This window comes from Phlebotomus papatasi, chromosome 1 (assembly GCF_024763615.1).
Source record: "Phlebotomus papatasi isolate M1 chromosome 1, Ppap_2.1, whole genome shotgun sequence".
Taxonomy (NCBI): domain Eukaryota; kingdom Metazoa; phylum Arthropoda; class Insecta; order Diptera; family Psychodidae; genus Phlebotomus; species Phlebotomus papatasi.
Window position 1 is genome coordinate 40,879,600 of NC_077222.1, and position 22,798 is coordinate 40,902,397.

A 22,798-nucleotide genomic window follows, 5' to 3' on the forward strand; every position below is an offset into this window, starting at 1 on the left:
GATATCAAGATAATTCTTCAATTGATTGTAATTGAAGAAATTTCGCTTATCATCCTCTCTCCCAAAAGTGCACTGACATTCGGAAGAAAAAGCGAGGGCTTTTTTGAAAAATGTAACGTTCAATCGTAGTGTGCTTTGCCGTGGGAAAACAATTGCTTTTTCACGAATGAGTTTTCACTGTGAAAATTTTTGGGATGGAAAATTGGGAGGATTTTGCGATGGAAACCCGAGAAATATTGGATATTTTTCCTGGAGACTCTACAATGGATCTCATAAGGAAGCAAATATCGCTGGAAGAGCCACATGAAGAGCCCTGCAGGGAAAATTTGGGAGATGTGAATGGGCAAGCGGGACAAGTGGAACCGGAAACGGCAGATGAGCAGCCGACTGAGGGAATTTGGTTGACTGAGCAGGATTGCGATATTCAGTGTGAGAATTGTGAGGAGGTGTTCTCTTGGATGGATTTTCAGAAGCACATTTGCGAATTCGATGAGTACCAGAGGAAGATCAATGAGGAAGACAATCGTGGGGAGTTCCTGTGTTCTCCTGTGAATTTTCCCAGTGGTGATGAACACCCTTGCTTTGCTCAGTTGCGCGAGAACAGCATCAGGCTGAAGAAGTTTATCAAGGAGGAGCTGAAGATGGATACACAGCCAGTGGTGGCCAGTAAGAAGAAAGATGGTCCTCATGATTGCAGCCTCTGCGAGAGGCAATTTGTTCATGCATCGGGGCTTCTGAGGCACATGGAGAAGCATACCCTTGAGAATCTGCAGAGATCACAGCAAGGAGCCTCAGCTATGTTGGATTCCGATGTTGCTGTAAAATGCAAAATTTGCGGGAGGATCTTTTCCACACCCAAGGCCGCTAGGCAGCATCTGGACTCTGAAGATCACACTCCGGTGAACCAAGATGTGGAAGAGTCTGAGACAGAGGAGTTCATCCTGAGTGGAACAAACTTGACTTTCTCCATGCAAGTCCTCAAGCAGATGGCCTATGGAGAGTCCAACTGGGACAAAAATCGCCAGAGAAGCTACTTGAGCACGGTTATTATCACTGAGGTCTTTCAGTGTGAATTCTGTGAGTTTGTCTTTATGGAAAAGCAGGATCTGCTCATTCATGCTTCAAGCCATGACCCAAGAATCGGATTTGTCTGCACCAGTTGCGAAATTAATACTTACACCAGCAAGGATATCCTCACCCATTGGCAGTTTGAGTGTCCATTTACCAGGGAGGCTACACAGGAACAGATTCGTGTCCAGAAATTCTATCTCTGCAATGTCTGTGACTTGAAATTTGGCACTTTGGATGGTCTCTACAGCCACAGGTAGATTTTTTCAAAGATTTATCCAAAGACTCCTGCGATTTAATCTCTGATTAGGTGTGATTCCTTCTAATCACACCTATTGCAATCTTCGGATTTTCTCAAAGTGCTCCGATCGAGCTGAAATTCACAGGGTGTATGTTTTGAACATCCCTGATGTCGAAAATCATAAGCCGGCAATTTCGGGTCCGGCCGGCCGTCCGGCCGTCCGTAGTACGGAATATCTCTGGATTGGATAGAGATATCTTCATAACTTTTTTTTAAATATATCTACGCGCGCGTACGACGAGTTCTGTACTATTAGTTTTTTGAAAAACCGGTTCTAAACCGGTTAAAAATCACGTTTTGTAGTTTATCTCGAAATCTAAGCATGCGATTTTGAATTTTTTATGTTTATCTTGTAGCCCAGAAAATTTAGACAAATGTAAAAAAAACTAAGACATTCTTCGAACGGTTCTCGAGATATTTCACTTTAAACCTTTAACGACGAGACAGTTTTCGCGGTCCGAAAATCAGCAATAAAAATGAAACCGATAAACAAAATCAGTAAAAGGTCTTACATGTAGCCTTTGAAAGTCCAAGAGTCTGATTCGGTGTATTTTTTACCTCTATGGACGATAGGGACAAAAATAGCCCAAAAATTTAAGTAATTTTTCTGCCAATACAAATGAATGATAAATTTCGCTCTAATGAAAAATATTACGTATGAGTATTTTAGTTTTTATTGCCAAAAGGGTTTAGCTTAAAAATAATTGGAAGTATATAAAGTACTTAAAGGGTTAAAGATATCAATTTTAAGAAAATTTGCTAATAGCGTCAGGCGGGAAAAAAAGCGAGAGAAGCGGCGTCGGACAAGCTTTCCCCATCTCACTCTCCCTCTCTACATGGTGAGTCTATATCCGAAGATTTGAAAGGTGGCATATACAATTCACGATCCGCGATGACTTTCGCGGGGCGCGTAATTTTTCGCGGAGTTTCGCGGGGCACGAATTTTTTCGATGATTTTCGTGGGGCGCGAATTTTTCCCCTGATTTTCACGGAGCGCGTAATTTCGCGGGTCGCGTATTTTTTCGCGGATTTTCGCGGGGCGCGATTTTCTCGGGTCGCTGACAGAGGTTCTCAATGAATGTAAAGTTGAGGCCTCTATGTTTCACAGTTTCCGAGATAATCTACTTTAAAGATTTTCAGACACTTTTATGCATTTCTCATCCAATTTTCCTCATTAATAACGATAATATTAAGTTACATACAATTTAAACGAAATTTGCATTATTTATGTATAAATATCGTTCAAGTTTGCCACAATCCGAATTTGCAACGAAGGAATCACACCTCTATAAGCTGATCTAGGCTTATCACTGGCTTTTTTTTTAGGTACAAGAATGTACATTTGTTCCCTCGACTGTGCCATGATATTGGTATTCTGATGGTTCTCTGTGAATGCTGTGGCTTTCACTTCACCACTGCCAGTGAATTCATGCATCACTACCAGGAAAAACATCTGAGGAAGCCTAAGAAGGAAGTTATGCCGAAGTGTCGTCAGTATCTCTGCGATGTCTGTGGGAAATCCTACACTCAATCTTCACATCTCTGGCAGCATTTGCGTTTCCATCGTGGTGTAAAGCCGTTTGAGTGTCGCGAAGAAGGCTGTTCCAGGCGCTTCACCATCCGTCCAGATCTCAATGATCACATTAGGAAGTGCCATACAGGTGAACGTCCATATCACTGCCTCGTATGTGGCAAGCGCTTCCTCACGGGCTCTGTGTACTATCAGCACCGTCTGATCCATCGTGGTGAACGCAGGTATGGCTGTGAGGAGTGTGGGAAGAGATTCTACAGGGCAGATGCCCTAAAGAATCACCAAAGAATCCATACAGGTGAGAAACCTTTTGCGTGCAATTTTTGCTCAAAGAAATTCCGTCAGAGAGGAGATCGTGACAAACACATCAAAGCACGCCATGGAGCTATTGATTGTGGGGTCAACTGGGGTGGAGGAGAATTCAGGGCTAACTCAGATTCAGTGTTTATTGGCAATCTTCCACTCCCAAAAGCTATGTTTGCTCCCCTTCTTGCTGACATTGATGCTGAACAATAATCCACCGAGAAGTGAATTTGATGTTTTCTGTTCCTATTTTTCCTCATTTTAATTGTAAAATAATTTTAGAAAATCTTTTTATAAAAATTTATACCTCAAATATCGTGGTAACCGTTACAAATGGCAATTTGAATTTTCCAATGGCGAATTTCGAATATTCCAAAAAGCACTTCCAGCAATTTTTACTATGCATTTTGTGCAATTTGTATATACAATTGTAATTATTTTATCTATTGAATTGATATTTGATATTTTGTAGTAGAAATTGTATAAAATTGAAGAAATAAAATTTCGCCGTATATTTCCACTGGAATTCGAACTTCCAATGAATTGTCATCAGCTTTCCAGGTGCCATTGGAAGGTTTCTTCCTCTTTTCTCGTAAAATCTTTGAAGCAAACATGGGTTTCAAAAATTTGTGGTATTCTCATCCCAGGAAGTTTGGCCAAGGCTCCAGATGTTGGTGAGTATTGTGCTTAGGGATGCAAAGAATACCCCAATGTTGGGGGATTCTCGAAAAAATGGATGTTTCTGAGGGAAAACACAACTTGAAGAAGCGTCCATGTGGCTGAGGAAGATTCTATGATAATCTAATGACTTTTAATCCTTTTTACAGCCGTGCCTGCTCCAATCGTCATGGTCTGATCCGGAAATACGGACTAAATCTCTGCAGACAGTGTTTCAGAGAGTATGCCAATGATATTGGCTTCAAAAAGGTGAGTTCCATGAAACCTAACCTCAATCTGAAGAGCTTTTATTGATTTTTTTCTGTGTTTTCCAGCTGGATTAAGCGAATGGGAGATGCAATGGAGTTATTTATCCGGGTAGACATGGGCAGAGAAGCGTGATGGTGTAGAAAAATACAGCAGAATGGTGTATTTATGAGCCGGAGATGGTTGGATAAATAAAACCATTGCATTGTAAAAGGAATCGTCTTATTTTGTAAGGTAAAGCTTTGTTCACATTCGATAGATTCTTTTTATTTCCTTCTCTCCACGATTAAACAATCATCAAAATATAAATAACTTTCTGGAATCCTCCTTGTGACTGTCTATCTTGGTGGTAGACTCCCTGTCGGTCGTTCAATTGTCAGACTCTGCTGGGGAACTTTATTGTCCGTCTGGACGCCCATTGATGAATAGATCTCCTTGACAATAAACAAGATGGTATCCTCAGATTGCCAATAGCATACATGACTGGTAAGGGCAAAGATGTACTCATTGAAGAATTCCAAGGGGGCTTCTTGCAGTACATAGTCGATTCTCCTGGCCTGATTGAGTCTTCCCAGCGGTAAATCCGTCTCTCCCGTGTCACATTCACTTCCCCCCGAAGATCCCGTACCAGCTGAACTGATCTCTCGCTGTGTCTCATCCAGATGCAATTGCTCCTCCAGCACCTTGTCCACTTCACATTTGATAGCTTGAGGATCAGCACGTCCCAGACTCGTGATATGGGTCACTGTGTCCACTGTTGAGCGGAAGGTGTCGAAGATTTTCTGTTTTATCTCACCACCAACTCTCACCATTTGCTCCCGGAGTTCTTTTGAAACAAAAAATAAAAAGGAAGATCCCTTCAAACCTATCCATAAAGAAAATTGCTCAGAGTTCTCTTACCCAAATGCATTCTCTTTCTACCCTTGTGATGGGGAATAAGAACTGGGCGCAGGGAACTGAGTTCAGCATTCACCAATCCCTCAATTCTGTACGCCACAATGTCATAGGGATGGAAGATATTGAAGAAACCATCGCACGTGGGAAGCTTAAAGTCCAGTCCGAGGGTGTCAATTCCTCGGACAGTCACAAACATCCCAATTGGTGATCCAAAAGCAAAGAAATTCCTCGGCCGAATATCCAATTGAGGATAATTGATGAATGGCTGACCCGTTCCAGCTGGTCCCATTGTATAGTTTATCTGCTGGGCTGTTTGCTTATCTGGCCTCAGGATGGGCTCTGTCGGTGTGACCACGTTCATCTGGTCAGGAGTTTCCTGTAAGGTTTGTAAATAATTTTCTTGCATTTTCAAACCTGCAAATTAGGGGGAAGTGGGGCATTTTTGAAATTGGGATTTTTCGCCTATTTTTAAATAAAATTGAGCCTTATCCTGATAAAATTTAACTGCACAAATAGATTGAGAAGCTAAATTATATCACGATAAGGCTCAATTTTATTTAAAAATAGATGAAAAATTCCAATTTCAAAGGCTCCCCACTTTCAAAGATGCCCCACTTTCCCCTATGGACATAAATTTCTCTAGTGTAGAGGCCGTAGAGGCCATTGAAGAGAATAAAATAACCTTTCAAATAAAAAAAATACAGCAAGAAAAAATTCTTAACTCGTTCCTGTGTATTATCTCAGGCTAGGATTTTTTTCTAGCCAAAATAAAAAGAACGTATAATTACTTTTTCATGTATTTTAACATATGTATGTAACGGTGCTATCACACTATAGGATTTTTCACAATTTAATTTTAAATTGAATTCAGCAAATTGAGCATTAAAATTGCGAGAACCACTTGAAATTTTTCATAGCCGGGACACATTTTTGCGAGAAATTTGCTAAATTCAAAAAAGCCGCGTAGATTGCCAGTTGTTTTATTTTGTCAATTGTGATTTTATTACATTATTAGAAAAATGAGTGAGTCCAGAGGAAGAAATTTTCCTACTTTATGTAGGATACATGTTCAATAAAAATGTGTCTCAAGGTAAGAGGAAGAGATTGTGGGCCATAAAATGGATCCAAGAGAGATCTGCCCACGGATTCATTGAAAAAATCTATGATGATATCGCAACTAGTTATTCTTTTAGACACAACAATTTTCTTCGTATAGCTATAATGAAGAATTTGAGGAACTACTTCACATAGTTGGACCTTATTTGCAGAAAGAAACAACGAAAATGAGGGTGTCTAAATATCGCCTAAAATTGGTTTTGTTGAGCAATTTTAACATTTTAATTTGATGAGTTGAAACTAATTTGAGCAATCGCATTTATGCTATTTTAGCATATTTAAACATGTTTTGGTGGGTCAAGTATTAGTTTATATATCAATAAATAAGCGAAAATCTATTAATTCAAATGGTTTTTAATGCAAAATAACGGATAGAAACAATTCATCTGAAAATTAAATTGAATTTACAAATTGAAAAATTCTAGTATGATAGCACGGTAAACTTCACAATCTGAGACAATAAAATTGTTCTCCTGCCTGTCTCTCTGTAGATTACCCCTTTGGAAAATCTCCCGAAAATCTTAAAATGGACAGTAGATTCGTGTTCAGTGAATCAAAACGATTCAAATTATGGTGCTATTCCAATGAAAAATGAAAAAAAGGAAAACTTTCTTCTGAATATTTTTTTAGTACATGGCCAACAACTTCTGGAGTCGCTAACACGGCTATTTTAATGTGTTAACTGCATCATTGACTTTGTTGAAAATAAAATTTGATGACGCAGAAACACGTGAGAATAGCAATGTACTAAAAACAAGTTCAGGAGAAAGATTTCGACCTTAATGGTGCTATTCCACTGAAAAATGAACATATTTTTCTAGAATTTTACTGTTCTCAAGTGCTTCTACATAATCGACTTTTTTTTGTGTTGGTTCTTGGCATGACTGTTTTCCACTCTTCGCCGTGTTCTAAAACCAATAAACAGTCGTGACAGGAACCAACAAAAAGAAAAGTCGAGTACAGTAGACTCTCACTCAATCGGCTCTTTTTCAATCGGGCGAAGAATTTTGTTGACAATTTTCACGTTTAATTATGAAGCTAATTTGCTCAAATTCGCTGTAATTCTTCCTATTTTATCGTGATTCTTTATAATTGAGAGTTTTTTGATGAATTTAAAAAGGATTTGACGCCCAAATCTATCGATAAACCGGATGACATTTCATCCCAAATGCCCAATTGAGAGAGAGTCTACTGTATGTAGAAGCACACGAGAACAGTAAAATTCTAGAAAAACATGTTTATTTTTTTAGAATAGTACCATTATGCCCAACGCACAATAACTTTTGTTTTGTAAACATGTTTTTGACATTTAAGTGAGAGTGAATGAAAATGAGATCTAGTCATCTCGCTCTCTCTTATATGAAATTTTGAAAACATGTTTACAAACAAAATTTATTGTGCGTTGGGCATTATGCTCAATTCACAATAACTTTTATTTTGTAAACATGTTTTGACATTTCAATGAGAGTGAATGAAACCGAGATCTAGTTATTTCGCTCTCTCTCATAGAAAATTTTGAAAACATGTTTACAAAACAAAAGTTATTGTGCGTTGGGCATTACTCTGGAAATACTCAATAAAGCCTATATTACACTTTGTGAGGAATTTTCGTAAAAATACAGTATTTGAATTAAAATTGCTTGTAGAAAGTATACGTAAATCGTGTAAAAAAGCTCAAGTTTGGATACTTTAACTTTCGACACAATTTATGGCGCTATTCTAATGACAAAGAAAAATCTTTCTCTTGATTTTTTTTAGTACATGTCTGTTGTAATGTGCTTCTGCGCGTAATCGACTTTTGCTTGCGTTGGTTCCTGTCACGACTGTTTAGTAGTTTTGGAACCCGACAAAAACTGTGGAACACAGTTATGACAGCAACCAACACAAAAAATTGATAACATAGAAGCACATGAGACCAGCTAAATGTGAATTAAAATATGTTTAGAATAAAGATCTGTTCTTTCCATTTTTCACCGACATGCTCGAGTCCCTTCTAGGCTGACTTTTCCCGACAATGACCTTTAATAATTCATTTAACGTGTTTTCAAGGTCAAAAGTTAATCAATTCTAGATTAGATAGTATATTTGAGACGCTCAGAGCAGAAATGGACTGTTTTAAAAAGGAAATGCATACAAAGGAGACGACTTATGCTCTGAGCGTCTCATTTCTTAATCGATGGGGAAATGTCTGAATTCATTAGAAAGGCCTTGAAATTCTGAACAAAACTGAATCGGTTATCTAGTAATGAACTGATAGTTAGGGTAAGTGTGCCAAATTCCGGCCAGTTTGCAATTTCGGCCACCTTTTTTGTTCCTCGAATTTCCATGATTTTTCAGTTTTTACATACTCTAGAGATTATACAATGCAAAAGAATAACAAAAAATGTAGCTTTGACAAACGAGATGATGTGAAAAAGAGATTGGAAGAATTCCCGAAGGGAAAGGAACTATGAGAATGAAGGTGGCCGAAATAAGGCACCAAAGCTATGTATGCATTTTTAATCATTTTAAATGTATTAAGAACGATTTTAAAGTAAATAAAGACGATAGACTGCCTACAAGGCTCTAAGCAACACTCCTAAAGAAGAAGGAATGAAAAAAATCAATTTCTATTAAAGATATTACATTTCAAACTTGAGACTTTGGCGCTTGCATGCAACTATGCCGAAATTTGGCACAGTTACCCTAATTTTGATTCAAAACAGTTTTATGCATTTTTTTTAGCAAATTTTAAAATAAAATACAGATCGATTTAAATTCATTGTAATCAGATTAACTTAAACAAAATGACGAAATGAAAATAATAATTGCAGAAAGATTGTTTTTTTAATTCTTGTTTAAAAAAAAGAAATCTTCATCGAAACGAAACAATTAATGATCATGAATTCGAGCATTCTACAAAGTTCAAATGATTGATTTTATTAAAACTTACCGAATTCTCTACTTCGTGCTCATTGTCGTTGCTTGGAGATTTCTGATGGCACAGCAAGTCAAAGAGGATGAGAGAGCCAAGACTGTGTCCAGCCAGTGAGACTCCGCCCTTGAAATTGGGATTTCTCTCACAGAATAATTTGTACAGACGATTTACTGATCCACAGACCGTGTCCATGATACTCTGACAGAAGATCGGACTCGTGTAGAACAGTACATCCAACAAAGTGTCATTGGTAAAGTTTCTCAGCTTAGGAATGGATTCCAAAGTGATGGATTTCAGTTTGGCATCAATGCCCGATTCATCAGAATGTAGTTCACTGTGCCAAGAAATGGGTAACACTTCAATTCGACCAATTTCTCCAGCATCATACGATGATCTGTAGTGCGATTGAACCATTTGCAGAGCAATATTTCGGAATTCATCAACAACTTCCTCAACAGTTCGAAATTTAAAATCACAAGCCTTCCCAATTCCATGCACCACAAACAACACATGATCAATCTGTTCGGGTTCTCCATCGTCAATATTGAACTCATCGACACCTCTCTTAACCACTCGGGGCCGATTTGTAACCTGTGGCGTATTTCCCCAGGCATCTGGAGTCGTCTGCAGGAAATGCACCATCACATTTGGTCCGTGAAAATTCACCTGTTCCCCATTGGGCAGAGTCAGTTGCTTGTGCCACGAACCACTCGCAAAAGCATTCTTGTATTCCTCCTCCAAATAATCTGCCGTTTCTTCTTCATAGGGAACAAATCTCGAATCAACAGCTTTGTAAAACCATGAACACCTTCGGACCTCATTGACTTCCGCTGTCCAGTAAATGGCTGTTCGTGTCCTTGCAGCAATATTCACATCATGACGACCTCCATCGGTGGCTATCGTCGTTGATTCCGCTGAGGGAGTAATGAAGGCTTCCTCAAGAGCCAGAGAGTCTGTCATGGAGAATGGGGTCCACGCATCCTTGCCTTCGATTTTTTCCTTGTAGAACCAGTGTTTGTAGACTGGTCGGTACGAACCACTGGGAGCAGTTGCTGCGTCTGTCACCGACTTCCCTGACGGCTCCTGACCAGTTGGGGTTGATCTTGATGTTGCCATTGGGGTTATTGTGTTCTCTAACAAATTCGCATTGAAGGGCTGATCAGTTGTGATCTGAAGCGGACAATTGAAAAGAAAAGGCTATGTTTAGCTCTGAATGTACTCTACGATATTCAGTGATCTTCGCACTTTTTTAAGGACAACAGGGCCCATCAAGCTTAATTTTGTAAAAATTTTGCAGATATTGCACTGCGACTTAAACAATTTTCCTCGTAATTCTTGTATTATTTCGGCGAGAATTATGAAATAGGGTAAAGGCTCATAATTTTGGACAGTCTGCTTATAAGCATCGATGTTCCAAGTTTGAAGTGCGATATTTTCCATACTAATTGATTTTTTGTTACTCTCTTTTTAGAAGGGTTGTTTAGAAACTTGGCAAGCTATTTATCGTCTTATTTTTACTAAAATTAGTCTTAATACATTTAAAAATGAATTGATATGTAGAGGTGAATTTGACTCGAATTTTGGACAACTTGGTTATTAATTTGGACAACTTGGCTGTAAATTTGGACAGCTAATCCGCCTCAACAGGATGCCCATTGTTCTTCATTTCATGAACCAATCTTACCAAGTCCTCTTCCTGTTCATGTAAGGGAACCGTAGAATGTCACAAGAAGCCCGGAAACTTTCTATATCATTCATTAAAGTGAGTTTACTTCGTTAATTCAAGTACTCGCGGATGCACTCATTCCCTGGCCTTTTCGAGAGCCTTTAAGGCTTTTCTCACTACATCTCGTTTGTAGAGATGATGCTCTTTTGTTTCTTCAGACATTTGTCCAAGCTAGTCATCACAAAAGCTAAAACTTCACGAAATTTTGAGAAAAAAAAACACCTGTCCAAAATAAGGACTATCACCCCACTGGTGAATATCTTAGAAAATTCCCCATTTTTCACACGAAAAACGTAATTCACAAGGCAAATCTCACTTCAGGTCAAATGTATAAATCACCATTAATGTGAATCAACACAATATTCAATGAATATTCAATAATATCAATGACAAACAACGAGGAAAAATTATTAGTACTTCACCACAGCTAAATAAGAATGAAGTAAACACAAAGTTATGTCATATTTCTCGTAAGCAATTGCTCACACTGAATTTTCAACAAAGCAATTTTAACTTAAATTATATTCAAAATTTAACGTATTTAGTGTTAAAATCTTCCAAAAAGAACAAATATTTAGATATTCATTATTCATCAAATATTGGAATAAAAATTCATAATTTTAATCAATTTATTTTTAGTGTCCAATTTTACCCTCAAAGTGTCCAAATTTAGAAACTGTCCAAAATTATGAACCTTTCCTCTATGTATTTTTTGATAGCTTTTAACGCACAATTTCGATGTTGATAACTGATAAGTCAATTCTCTTTAGGAAAAAACTTGCCAATAGTCTTCAGTGCATCTATGCAAAAACGTATTGAAAAATGAAATGTCGAGAGATCCCTGAGGACAATATTATCACGGACGCCGTTTTTGTACTTTAATCATTTAAACCTAGAGCCTTTTAAATCTTTGACTTCAGATTTCTAAAGTTCTATCATAATACGACCCTTATGGCGGGTAAGGAGGCGAAACATATAACTCAAAATCGAGGAAATGCTGCTATCTCCGTGGAGTTATCATAAATCATAATAAATATCATGTCATAAATCAAAATAATAAAAATTATAATAATAGAGATCATGTTTTTTAATCTTAAAAAAGGACAAATAATCCTAACCGGCTTATGTAGGTGAGATTCTTAACGTGAGCTAACTCGGAATGCATGCAAATTCGATTTGGAGCTGAAGTTGGGAGACGCCATTCAGTTATCTTGAATCAAATTCGTGAAATTATACAAATTTTGTATTTAAGCCAAAATATCAAGGATTTGGATGGACTGACAGAAAAGTGATATGGGTGAAATGTAGACCAGAATGTTCTCTATAATTTTGCTGTAGAACTTGATCTCATCGATTAATCAGAAGCCGAGATAATCGAGGTTGTTTGTTTCTGAACTCTTTCTTCGTCCAGAGCGCCACAAGTGTTCATTTGATGAACTTCAACTATATCAAAGAATTGTTGTATTTTGTGAGACTTTCCATTTAAAACCCTATTTTAAGTGTCTTGGTCGAGTAGAAGCAGTCAAATTGGCATCTGAGTGGTTTCAAAGCGGTTTTATGGGAAAAATCAATTTTTTCACGCTTAAACGGCGAAATCGGAGAGATAGCGTAGTCTGAGCCGAAAATAATGTATGGACGAAATGTAGACACAAATGTCCTCTACAATTATGTCGAAGTAATAATTAAAATCGGTTTAGCGATAGTCGAGATAATTTATGTTATTTGATATTGAAATTGGTTTTTCGACTGTGGCGCCCCTGGTGATGCTCCTAGAAAGTTAAAATGTCCAAGAAAGTTGAAGCATTTTGAAAGATCTTTCATTTGAACCATCACTAATCAAAATAGGTCAAATAGAACCGGAGATATGATTTTTTGAATTTCGTGAATTTTGACCCCTCATATCTCCGGTTCTATTTTAACCACAGAGAACCCACGACACTTTTTGGAAACCTTATACCTTAGACTACAACACTCTAAAATTTGATTAACTTGCACAATGGCGTTTTTGAGAAAAACGAGTTTGAATTTTGATATAGATTTGAGAAAATTATATAAATAATAATTTAGTACTGTATTTATCATGGAAAAAATGACGTTTCCATTTGGAATAGCGACAAATTTCCATTTGGAGCAGGTTTTGAATTAGCTTAATTTACCCTACCTATTTTACAATTTTACAAAGATTCTTTGCTCCAGAAATGTTTTTATTAAAAACGACAACTTGGGGTAAAAAGTAACAAAAACTATGTAGCAAAAGGTAAGAAAAATCGAAGCAATTTCTGATGTCTTCCGACAAAAAGAAACATCAATGTCATGTGTCGCCGCTTGTTGTTTGCATTGGTCAAATGATTTGCAATCTCTTTGAGTCTTTTTTTATAAAATAGCTTGAAAGACGCTTTTCTTGATCAGATAGAGAAAACGGTGTTTTACAAAGGTGTAGAGGAACAAATTTCCTATCAAAAATATATCATTTAGGTATTTTTTTTAATTTACGGAAGCTTGCAATAAAGTGAGTCAAAATGTGTGTGGAAAATAAATAAATGTCTATTAAACTCTAAGTTTAAATTCCTAAGAAGGGATGTAAACTAGAAAAATTGTATGTGGCGTGGCTTATCTTTCCAATGACAAAATCTCTTTAAAGCATTTTGGATACTGAAATGTATTAGGTGAAAGGCTCATAATTTTGGCCAGTTTCTTATTTTGGACACTTTGAAGATAAAATTGGACACTAAAAATAAATTGATTAAAGTGATGGATTTTTATTCCAATATTTGATGAATAATGAATTCTATCTAAATATTTCTTCTTTTTGGAAGATTTTAACACTAAATACGTTAAATTTTGAATATGATTTGAGTTGAAATTGCTTTGTTGAGAATTCAGTGTGAGCAATTGCTTACAAGAAATATGACAGAACTTCGTGGCTTACTTCAGTCTTATTTAGCTGTTGTGAAGTACTAACAATGTTTCTTCGCTTTTTTTGAGTGATATTATTGAATATTCATTGAAAATTGTGTTGATTCACGTTAGTGGTGATTTGTACATTTGACCTGAAGTGAGATTTGCCTTGTGAATTATATTTTTCGTGTGAAAAATGGGAATTTTTTTAAGACATTCATCAGTGAGGTGATGGTTCTTATTTTGGACAGGTGTTTTTCTCATGAAATTTCGTGAAGTTTTAGCTTTTGTGATGACTAGGTTGGACAAATTCCTGGAGAAACAAAGGAGAATCATCTCTATGAAAGAGATGTAGTGAGAAAGCCCTTGAAAGGCTCCCGGAAAGGCCAGGAAATGAGCGAGTCCGCACGTACTTGGAGTACCGAAGTCAACTCACTTTAATGAATGATATAGAAAGTTTCCGGGCTTCTTGTGACATTCTACGTTTCCCTTACATGAACAGGAAGAGGACGTGGTAAGATTGGTTCATGAAATGAAAAACAATGGGCATCCTGTTGAGGCGGATTAGCTGTCCAAATTTACAGCCAAGTTGGCCAAATTAATAAACAAGTTGTCCAAAATTCGAGTCAAATTCACCTCTACAAACCAATTCATTTTTAAACGTATTAAAACTAATTTTAGTAAAAATGAGATGATAAATAGCTTGCCAAGTTTCTAAACAATCCTTCTGAAAAGAGAGTAACAAAAAAGTCAATTAGTATTGAAAATATCGCACTTCAAACTTGGAACATCGATGCTTATAAGCAGACTGGACAAAATTATGAGCCTTTACCCTATATATTTTTTAGTTTCACTGGGAATATAAAAAAATAGAAATAAAATTATAGTCAATTTCCATAAAGTCTTTTTTCTACCGATATTACTTGTAGTGGACTTTTGAAAATAAGGCTATAGGGTAACTGTACCAAATTTCGACATATTTTCATGTAACCGCCAAATTCTTATGTTTGAAATATAATATTTTTAATACAAATAGATTTTTTTTGTTACTTCTTCTTGAGCAGTGCTACTTGGAACCTGAACTTGGATAGGCCATCTTCTTTGGTTTTTCTAAAAATATAGACATAGCTTGGTCTAATAGATACTTTCTTGCCCTTTCAGGGCTTTTCAAAAGTGTTTTTCACATCATCTCGTTCGTCAAAGGGATATTTTTCGTTTAGCATTAGACAGAGTATGAAAAAAACTAATAATGTATGAAAATTTTAAGAACAAAAAATGGGCGAAATTGCAAGCTGGTCGAAATTTGGTACAATTACCTTAAGTAATTCTGAAAATTTATTTCATAATATCACAATTAAAATTTAATATATAAAAACAAAGAAATATTTTCCAGCAAATTTTCTGGGAAATAAATTTCTGGAAAATATAATAAAATTATTGCATTAATAGAATAAATAATTAGCATTAAATTATTAAATTATTAATAGCATTATATTTCATGTTATTGCAAAAAAAACAATTAATAAATTTATTGACTTAATAATATCTTTTTTCTCATTTCCAATTATTTTCAAAATATTTCATATTGCAGTGCAATTGATTACAATGCAACGAAAAGTATCAAAGTCAATTGTTACATTGCCCCATGTTATTGAGTAAGAAATTATTATTCTCTCTCTGATGGATTTTCCATTTTTACATTAAGCCTTGTGGTTAGCTGAGAATTTTCTTTTATGATCTCTCTGTAATTTGCAGGAAGAGCACTAAAATTTCTATATAATTACGTTTTCCAAAGCCCATTAAATCAACGCCAAGTTCAAGTTGTTCGGTCAATAAATAAAATAGATTTTTTTTAATAGAAAATCCGTGCATCTTTTAAAATTTTCTAGAAAAAAATAATAGTACCTGTTTGCTTTCTGTAGCAGCTTCCTTAATTTGGTCTCCGTTCGGCAGAGTACCTCCTAAAATTTGCGATTGCTGCTCACGTTCGTTGGATGGAAAAGATGCCAGAGACACTTTGCTATCGTCCACTGAAGATTTCTCCACAATCAGAGAATTATTGTTGATACTCACGTCGTCTGCCGAGGGTTTTGGGAAACTAAAGAAATTGGGCTGCACTTCGTCTGGCTTCAATTCTGGCGGACAATCGAAGAAACTGGCATGAATATCAGTTTGATTCTTATTCACGTCCTCTGTGGTGTGATCTGTTGGCAATTGGGCGTTTTGATTGGTGTCAAACCAATTAGCTGATTGATCACCGAAAAAATTTATTGTCTGTGTAACTTTGGGTAGTGTCGTTGCCTCCAATTCCGTGCACAATTGATCAATGTGCGATTTTTCTGGTGTATAGGGAACTTTCTCATCAATTGGACTTTTGGGCAGGAAAAATGCCTGATCCGGTTGAACTGAAGGTACAGGTTCTGAAGTGGACTTGAAAATTGTCGGTGATGAGACTTTTGTCTCAATCTTTAGCTCTGCCTGCGGAGTTGCGGGGGCTTGAGATGTTGCTTGGACAAATGCACTTGGTGCTTGAGATGGTGTGAAAAAATTTACTGGCACTGAGGGAGTTTGATTGGATTCAGGCACGAAGAAAGTTGTCTTTGTCTCTGGAATCAGTGAATTCTTGTATGTCGGAGTTTTTTTCTTGGCCAAACGATATCCACTGAAAGGATTGGCAGTGTTTGTTGGTGGTGGCGCTGATGGTGTTTCTGACTTTACTGATGTCTGGACAGATGGAAAGCCTGGTTGAGCTTGAGGCTGTACTGATGGATTATACAGGGGAACAGTAGGCGTTGAAGGGGGAAAAGTTGATGGAGGAGCAAAAAATCCGCTTTGGCTCCCAGAAACAGATTCAGGAGGAAATATCTGTGCTTGAGTCACTTGAGGAGCAGAACTTCCTGTAATAGGTCCAGGATGATTCCCTTGGAGAACAGAAGTTGTTGGAGGAGGTGCAAATTGACTTTTTGGAGACGGTTCAGGCTGAGTCACTTGAGGAGTAAAGAATGCAACTGGGCTTGCAGAAGGTGGTTTAGACTGATTCACTGGAGATGCCTCTGGTTGAATCACTTGAGGAGCAGAGGAAAATGGAACTTGGCTCGCTGAAGGAGGTCCTGGTTGATTCCCTTGAGGAGTAAAGAATTGACCTTGGTTTGCCAAAGGAGGCTCAGGCGGAACTTGAGGAGCAGAGGAAAATGGAACTTGGCTCGCTGGAGATACTCCTGACTGATTCCCTTGGGGACTAAAGAATGGACCTTGGCTTGCCAAAGGAGGCTCAGGCAGAACTTGAGGAGCAGGGGAAAATGGAACTTGACTCGTTGGAGGAGGTCCTGGCTGATTCCCTTGAGGACTAAAGAATGGACCTTGACTCACTGGAGGCTCAGGAATAGCAGAAGAAGATTTCGGAGAGATATCCTGTCCTCTCAAAGAACCACCAAGTGGATTTGTATTGAACAGCTGAGGATTAATAAAAACTGGTGCTTGCACTGCTGGCTGAATTAATTTTTCCTGACCTGGAATACTTCCAACAGAATCTACAGAAGATATTTCAGCTGCAACTGGCACTTCCTGCACACTGCTCTTGCCTTGAAAACGATCAAGGATCGGAGCTGAGAAAAATGATGACAGAGAGAATTTATTTTGATTCCCCTGAGGTACTTGTGCCTGCTGTTCCGGAACAGTCGGAATGATCGGAGCTACCTGTGGAGCAGTAGCCTGCTGAGATTGTGAATAAAAATTCACAGGTGGTGGAGTTACAGGCTTATGCTCAGGAACTGGAATTGGTGGTAAATTATGCGTCTGTGGAGGAAATGCTGATGCTTCCTGAGCAATATTCCCACTAGACAGTCCGGGAACAGGTGCGTAAGTCTTCTTCTTGTTACCACCAAGACGGAAAGTATTGGTGGATGTTACAGTTGGAGGCGGAGGCGTATGACCGGCTGAAAAAGCTGAAATAGCCGGATCTTCCGGAGAAAAGAGCAATGGAGATGCCTGTGGTTGTTCCACGGGATTCTGTGATGTTTGATTCAGCACCTGTTGTTCATAAATTGCATCCAAAGGACTTCTGTAGACACCTTGAGGGGGATTTATGGTATTTTCCTGGCCACTCAATGGCTCACTTTGTTCCCCCGTGCTACCTTTGAGGATGCTGGAAAAAGTTGAAAATACCGTAGATGCCACTGAGGGAATATGCTGCAGAGATTCCTTCAGTTGTGTTGCCTGAACAAGTGGACTGAATAGAGAATCACCCCCTTGTTGATTTACAGATAAAGACTTTTCCCCAGTACTACTTCCGCCGCCGCCGTAAGGATCAATTCCCTGCAGTGGATTGTACAATTGAGGCTCTGATGAAGCCCCCAAAAAGGATCCCTGCTGTTCAGCACTTGGTTCCAAACTGATGTCACTGAAATTGGCCTCAGAGGCAACAGGTGGTGGTGGTGAACCGAACAGTGCCGGTCGGATTTCCTCTGCAACAACAGAAAATCAAATGGAGTCAAAAAAAAAAAACAATGTTTCAACTTAGGAAAATAGAGCGAAATTGCTTTAATTTACTAATTTCTTGCATTTCCTCAAAATATGAATTTTGTGGCAATTTTCTACGATATGCTTTATAACCTGGGTAAGTTTTTCTCTATCCTCGTGAGCTGACTCAGAGAGAGAGAGGGTATCGCAAAATGTGTATATTGCAAAAACTATCAAGCTTTATTACAGCACGTGAAAAAAATATTACCATCAGCTGGTTAAATTTTATTTGTATTTACTAACAAAAAGTTTATCTTGTTTTAAACATTGTTTACTTTTTATGTTTTTCTAATTTACAAAAAAAATGGGATTTAATTCTGATCACGAGAACGAGATTAATGGTCAATTCAATACAGAAGAGCTACAAAAAAAGGGACAGATAATCCTAACCGGCTTATGTAGGTGAGATTCTTAATGTGAGCTAACTCGAAATGCACGCAAATTCGATTTAGAGCTGAAGTTGGGGGACGCCATTCAGTTATATTAAATCAAATTCGTGAAATTATACAAATTTTGTACTTAAACCAAAATATCAAGGTCTTGCATAGACTAACAGAAAAGTGATATATGGGTGAAATGTAGACCATAATGTTCTCTATAATTTTGCCGTAGAACTAGATCTCATAGATTAATCAGAAGACGAGATAATCGAGGTTGTTTGTTTCTGAACTCGTTTTTTCGACCAGAGCGCCCCAAGTGTTCATTTGATGAACTTCAACTATATCAAAGAATTGTTGTATTTTGTAAGACTTTCCATTTAAAACCCTATTTTAAGTGTCTTGGTTGAGTAGAAGCAGTCAAATTGGCACCTGAGGTGGTTTCAAAGCATTATTATGGGAAAAGTCAATTTTTTCACACTTAAACGGCAAAATCGGAGAGATAGCGTAGTCTGAGCGGAAAATGATGTATGGACGAAATGTAGACACAAATGTCCTCACAAAAGCATTCAATGGGTCAAGTAGTAGAGCACTCGCTCTATGATGCAAGTGTACCGGGTTCGAATCCCCTTTAAGTCACCAGGAATTTTTCTGGCGTTAAAGGTGTTCGGATTGCATCCAGTTCACTGCACTTGATTCCACGGGCATGGGACTGACAACCTCATCCCGTACAAGAAAAAATAATAATGCATGTCTAGAAATCCACTTGCAGGAAGGCCTAGTTCCTTCATGGAATGTTGTGCCAGCATTATTATTATTATTATTAATTATCAAAATCGGTTCAGCGACAGTCGAGATAATTGAGGTTATGTGATATCGAAATTGGTTTTTCGACTGTGGCGCCCCTGGTGTTGGTCTCATGACGTTCAAATGTTCTAGAAAGTTGTAGCATTTGATGAGATCTTTCGTTTAAGCCCTCACTTATCAAAATCGGCCAAATAGAACCGGAGATATGATTTTTTGAATTTCGTGAACTTTGACCCCTCATATCTCCGGTTCTATTACAACCACACCGCACTTACAGTACTTAAGTACATTTACTTTTGGAAAAGTCTTAGACTGGACTACAACACTCTAAAATTTGATTAACTTGTACAATGCCGTTTTTGAGAAAAATGAGTTTGAATTTTGATGAATTTTGACGCTATCGCAGCGCCACCAGTGGTGAATTTTTGAACTTCCATCTGAAAGTGCTCATCGAGACAAAAACTAAAAACCCAAAATTTAGCTGAAAATGTTAAGTAGAACCGGAGATAGAGGCCGGTCAATATTCGAAATTTGACCCCTTATAGGTCGGGTCAGGGGTTATATATCGACTTAGGTATTTTTTTGTTTGATAGGTATAATCAGCGGCTACAACATACTAAAATTTTAGCCCGATGCACAAGGGAATTTTTGATTTATTTAACTTAGAAAATTGCAAAATCTTTAAAAATAGCGCCCCTAGCGGTGGTTTTATGAACTTACGATGTTAGAAGGGGAAGTGGCATTTCAGGAGAGCTTTCCGAAACGCCCTCACTTTCTAAATTCTGGCAATTAGAACCGGAGTTATAGCCATTTTAAGAATTGATTTTTGGACCCTTATAGCTCGGGTCAGGGGGGGGTCGGGGGACCTTAAGTTTGGTATTGATCGAAAGCCCTAAGGCCCTGCTATAACGTACTAAAATTTGAGCTCGATCGATGCCATAGGGGCGGAGCCATTGAGAAAACAAAAAAAGGGGGTATTCAAAATGGCGGAAGAGGGGGGAGGGGTGGAGGATGGGGGGTCAATGCACCAAGTTGCAATTTTCATACGATATATAACCTTTGCCGAAAACCGCAAGTCGATATCTCTTTTAATTAGGGAGCTATTAAGCTCCAAAGAGCGGCCGGACGGACGGACGGACGGACGGGAACGTAACTTAGTCCCCCATATATTCGTGATCAGGAAGTGATGAAACACATTTTGGCCAAATTTGAGCTCGATCGGACGACATGAAATTTTGTTAGGATTATAGTAGGTGAGATTATTAAGAATCTCACCTAATTGAGTAGGAACTGTTTTGGGCCGCAGCCCCAAGAACAAACACCACACAAAGCAGGATCAGAAAGTAGTGTGTTGAATTAGTGAGCATTATTTTCTGCTAACACGACTGCAAAATCATAATATTTGGATAAATATGAGCTAAAGCGGAAATTGTTGTGGAAATTTACGACACTTGCTCTTTCTGCGACATTTTAGACACAATATAAGCGAGTGATTTCCGCTGTGGGGAAACGGGAATTAGTCAGGAGAATTTTCGCCCTTTATGCCTCTGGGATTTTCCCTCATCAAACCAATTCGTCATACAACAAACTTTTTACTCCATTGTCCAGCTTCATTTCCTCGCAAAAAAAGCCAATTAAACTCTTTTTTTTTTGTTACGATTTTTAAGTTTCTTTTTAACTTTTTTCTTAAGTTTTGAGAAGTGGTCAAGAAACAATTCTCTCCGCGAAAGGGCACTAGAAATTTTCCTATTCTTGGAAAACAATCAATATAATTCTACAACATTTTCACATAATTCTCAATTAAATTCCTTCTTATCATGAAATTTTCATTTCCTCAAGCCATTGAATGTGTTTCCACACATTTTATCACTCATCCATACTTCACATTGAAGGTTAGGTAGTTGCTTTAGTTTTGAAAATGGGCTGGGCATTGGAATATAATAATGTATAGATCAATCTTTTATGAAGAGTAAATTGAATTTTTACTGCAAAAAAAATAACACAATGATGCAAGCACTAGACCTAGAGAGTAATAATATCCTTGACATTGGGGAAAAACTACTTTTTAAAGTCTTTTTTTCATATTTTTTCCATTCAAGCAAATAAAAGAACAATTGAATTAAAAAAGTTAGAGAATCCATAAAGCAGCTTTATCTATTTTAACTGCTTGAACTCCACGGGAGAGCAGTGCCCACAATCCAGATTTTTTTCGACTTCTCACTATCCTGGCTTCCAAGTGGTAAGAGATATTCCGGTCTTCGGTAATCCTCACAAGTCAACATTTTCTAGCAAACTAATTTACCCAAATTACCCTCCAGCCTCCAGCCTCCACCCCTTCCATCCCTCCAAAAAAAAACATGTTTTTTGACTTAATGTCAAAATTGGCCTTGGCGATTTCGTTCGTTTTTGGGTATGTTTTGGTTTGGAGGTAGTTCAGCTAAACATTAATCCATTGACACCTATCACCGGAAGGGCATTCAAGGTCAAAGTTCAACCACCCTGGAGGGTATAATTTTCAACGGATTTGGTTAAATTTGGATTTTTTTGAAAAGTCTTGTAATTCTTGTAATTCTTTCTGCTCTATCACTGAGAGAAATCCGAAAAAGTTAAAATAACATTCCTGAAATGTTAATTTTACCCTGCTGTATTGATCCAAAATCGGTGTAAATATTACCCTTTTTAAGTGTATTATGGGTTAAAGTTACCCTTTTTCATGTTAATTTTACCCTTAAAAAGGTGTAAAATTAACATTAAAAAATGTTGATATATTTTTACACATAAAAAGTGTTAAAGTTCTGAGGAAAAAAAGTTGATCGCATCCTCTTTTTTTCTCAGTGATCTTAAAAACGCCCAGCATATTTTCAAAACTAAAGCACTAGCCTTCAGTGTGAAATTATGTATGAGACATAAAATGTGTGGACACGGTGGAAATATATTCAATGGCTTGAGGATTTTCCAGCCTTTTGATCCATATCAAAAAATTGAAACGGTATGAGATATCGACTCGAACTCACAACTTTGCGAGTCGATTCAGAAATCTCTTTCATATTTCGAATATCCCGGCATTATGCACATTTTCGGGACCGAAAAAAACGCGCGAAATGGCATTATGCATCGAGAAAATTTGCATACCTACAGGGGCTTTCTTTTGAATAAATTGACCGTTGAACGAATTTCGCGCAGAGTAAAAGTCGGTAAAAGTAGTTCAAACAAAAAGATTCAAATGTTTCAACTAATTCAACAATATAAATGCATTAACAAACAGTACATGGCCAGAGTTCTTCAATAAATGGTTAGAATAATAAAAAAAATACCTTAAAAAAAAGAAATTAAAATTTTGTTCTGAAAAAGTAGCAAAATGTTTTCAAATTTCCCGCGTCGCACAATAGTATGCATTCAGGCGTATTTCAAAAAT

At 37.5% G+C, this 22,798-nt stretch overlaps 3 protein-coding genes across 3 annotated transcripts in view; 2 read left to right on the plus strand and 1 right to left on the minus strand.

The window, feature by feature from the left end:
* The first annotated feature begins 131 nt into the window (after nt 1-131).
* LOC129799732 (testis-specific zinc finger protein topi-like) lies at nt 132-3,727 on the plus strand. The gene is made up of 2 exons (XM_055843900.1): nt 132-1,324; nt 2,696-3,727. Exons 1-2 carry the CDS (start codon nt 195-197, stop codon nt 3,414-3,416), a joined length of 1,851 nt encoding a protein of 616 aa, XP_055699875.1. The 5' UTR covers nt 132-194; the 3' UTR covers nt 3,417-3,727.
* A 46-nt stretch (nt 3,728-3,773) lies between these two features.
* LOC129799735 (40S ribosomal protein S29) lies at nt 3,774-4,381 on the plus strand. The gene is made up of 3 exons (XM_055843906.1): nt 3,774-3,877; nt 4,031-4,130; nt 4,196-4,381. The coding sequence occupies exons 1-3, from the start codon at nt 3,816-3,818 to the stop codon at nt 4,202-4,204; spliced, it is 171 nt and encodes a 56-aa protein (XP_055699881.1). The 5' UTR covers nt 3,774-3,815; the 3' UTR covers nt 4,205-4,381.
* LOC129799731 (mucin-2-like) overlaps nt 4,369-22,798 on the minus strand; it is a 54,320-nt gene continuing 35,890 nt past the window's right edge. The window contains exons 2-5 of the mRNA XM_055843899.1: nt 15,587-18,144; nt 9,073-10,227; nt 5,028-5,400; nt 4,369-4,953 (exon numbers count right to left, since the gene is read on the minus strand). Of these exons, the coding sequence (XP_055699874.1) occupies nt 4,466-4,953; nt 5,028-5,400; nt 9,073-10,227; nt 15,587-18,144 (4,574 nt within the window). The 3' untranslated portion in view covers nt 4,369-4,465. The remainder of the gene's footprint in view (nt 4,954-5,027; nt 5,401-9,072; nt 10,228-15,586; nt 18,145-22,798) is intronic.

Coding starts and splice junctions, on each gene's coding strand:
- LOC129799732 (XM_055843900.1), top strand. CDS start 195: ATGGAAAATTGGGAGGATTTTGCGATGGAAACCCGAGAAATATTGGAT. Junction 1,325..2,695: donor GATGGTCTCTACAGCCACAG/GTAGATTTTTTC, acceptor CTTTTTTTTTAG/GTACAAGAATGTACATTTGT.
- LOC129799735 (XM_055843906.1), top strand. CDS start 3,816: ATGGGTTTCAAAAATTTGTGGTATTCTCATCCCAGGAAGTTTGGCCAA. Junction 3,878..4,030: donor GGCCAAGGCTCCAGATGTTG/GTGAGTATTGTG, acceptor TCCTTTTTACAG/CCGTGCCTGCTCCAATCGTC.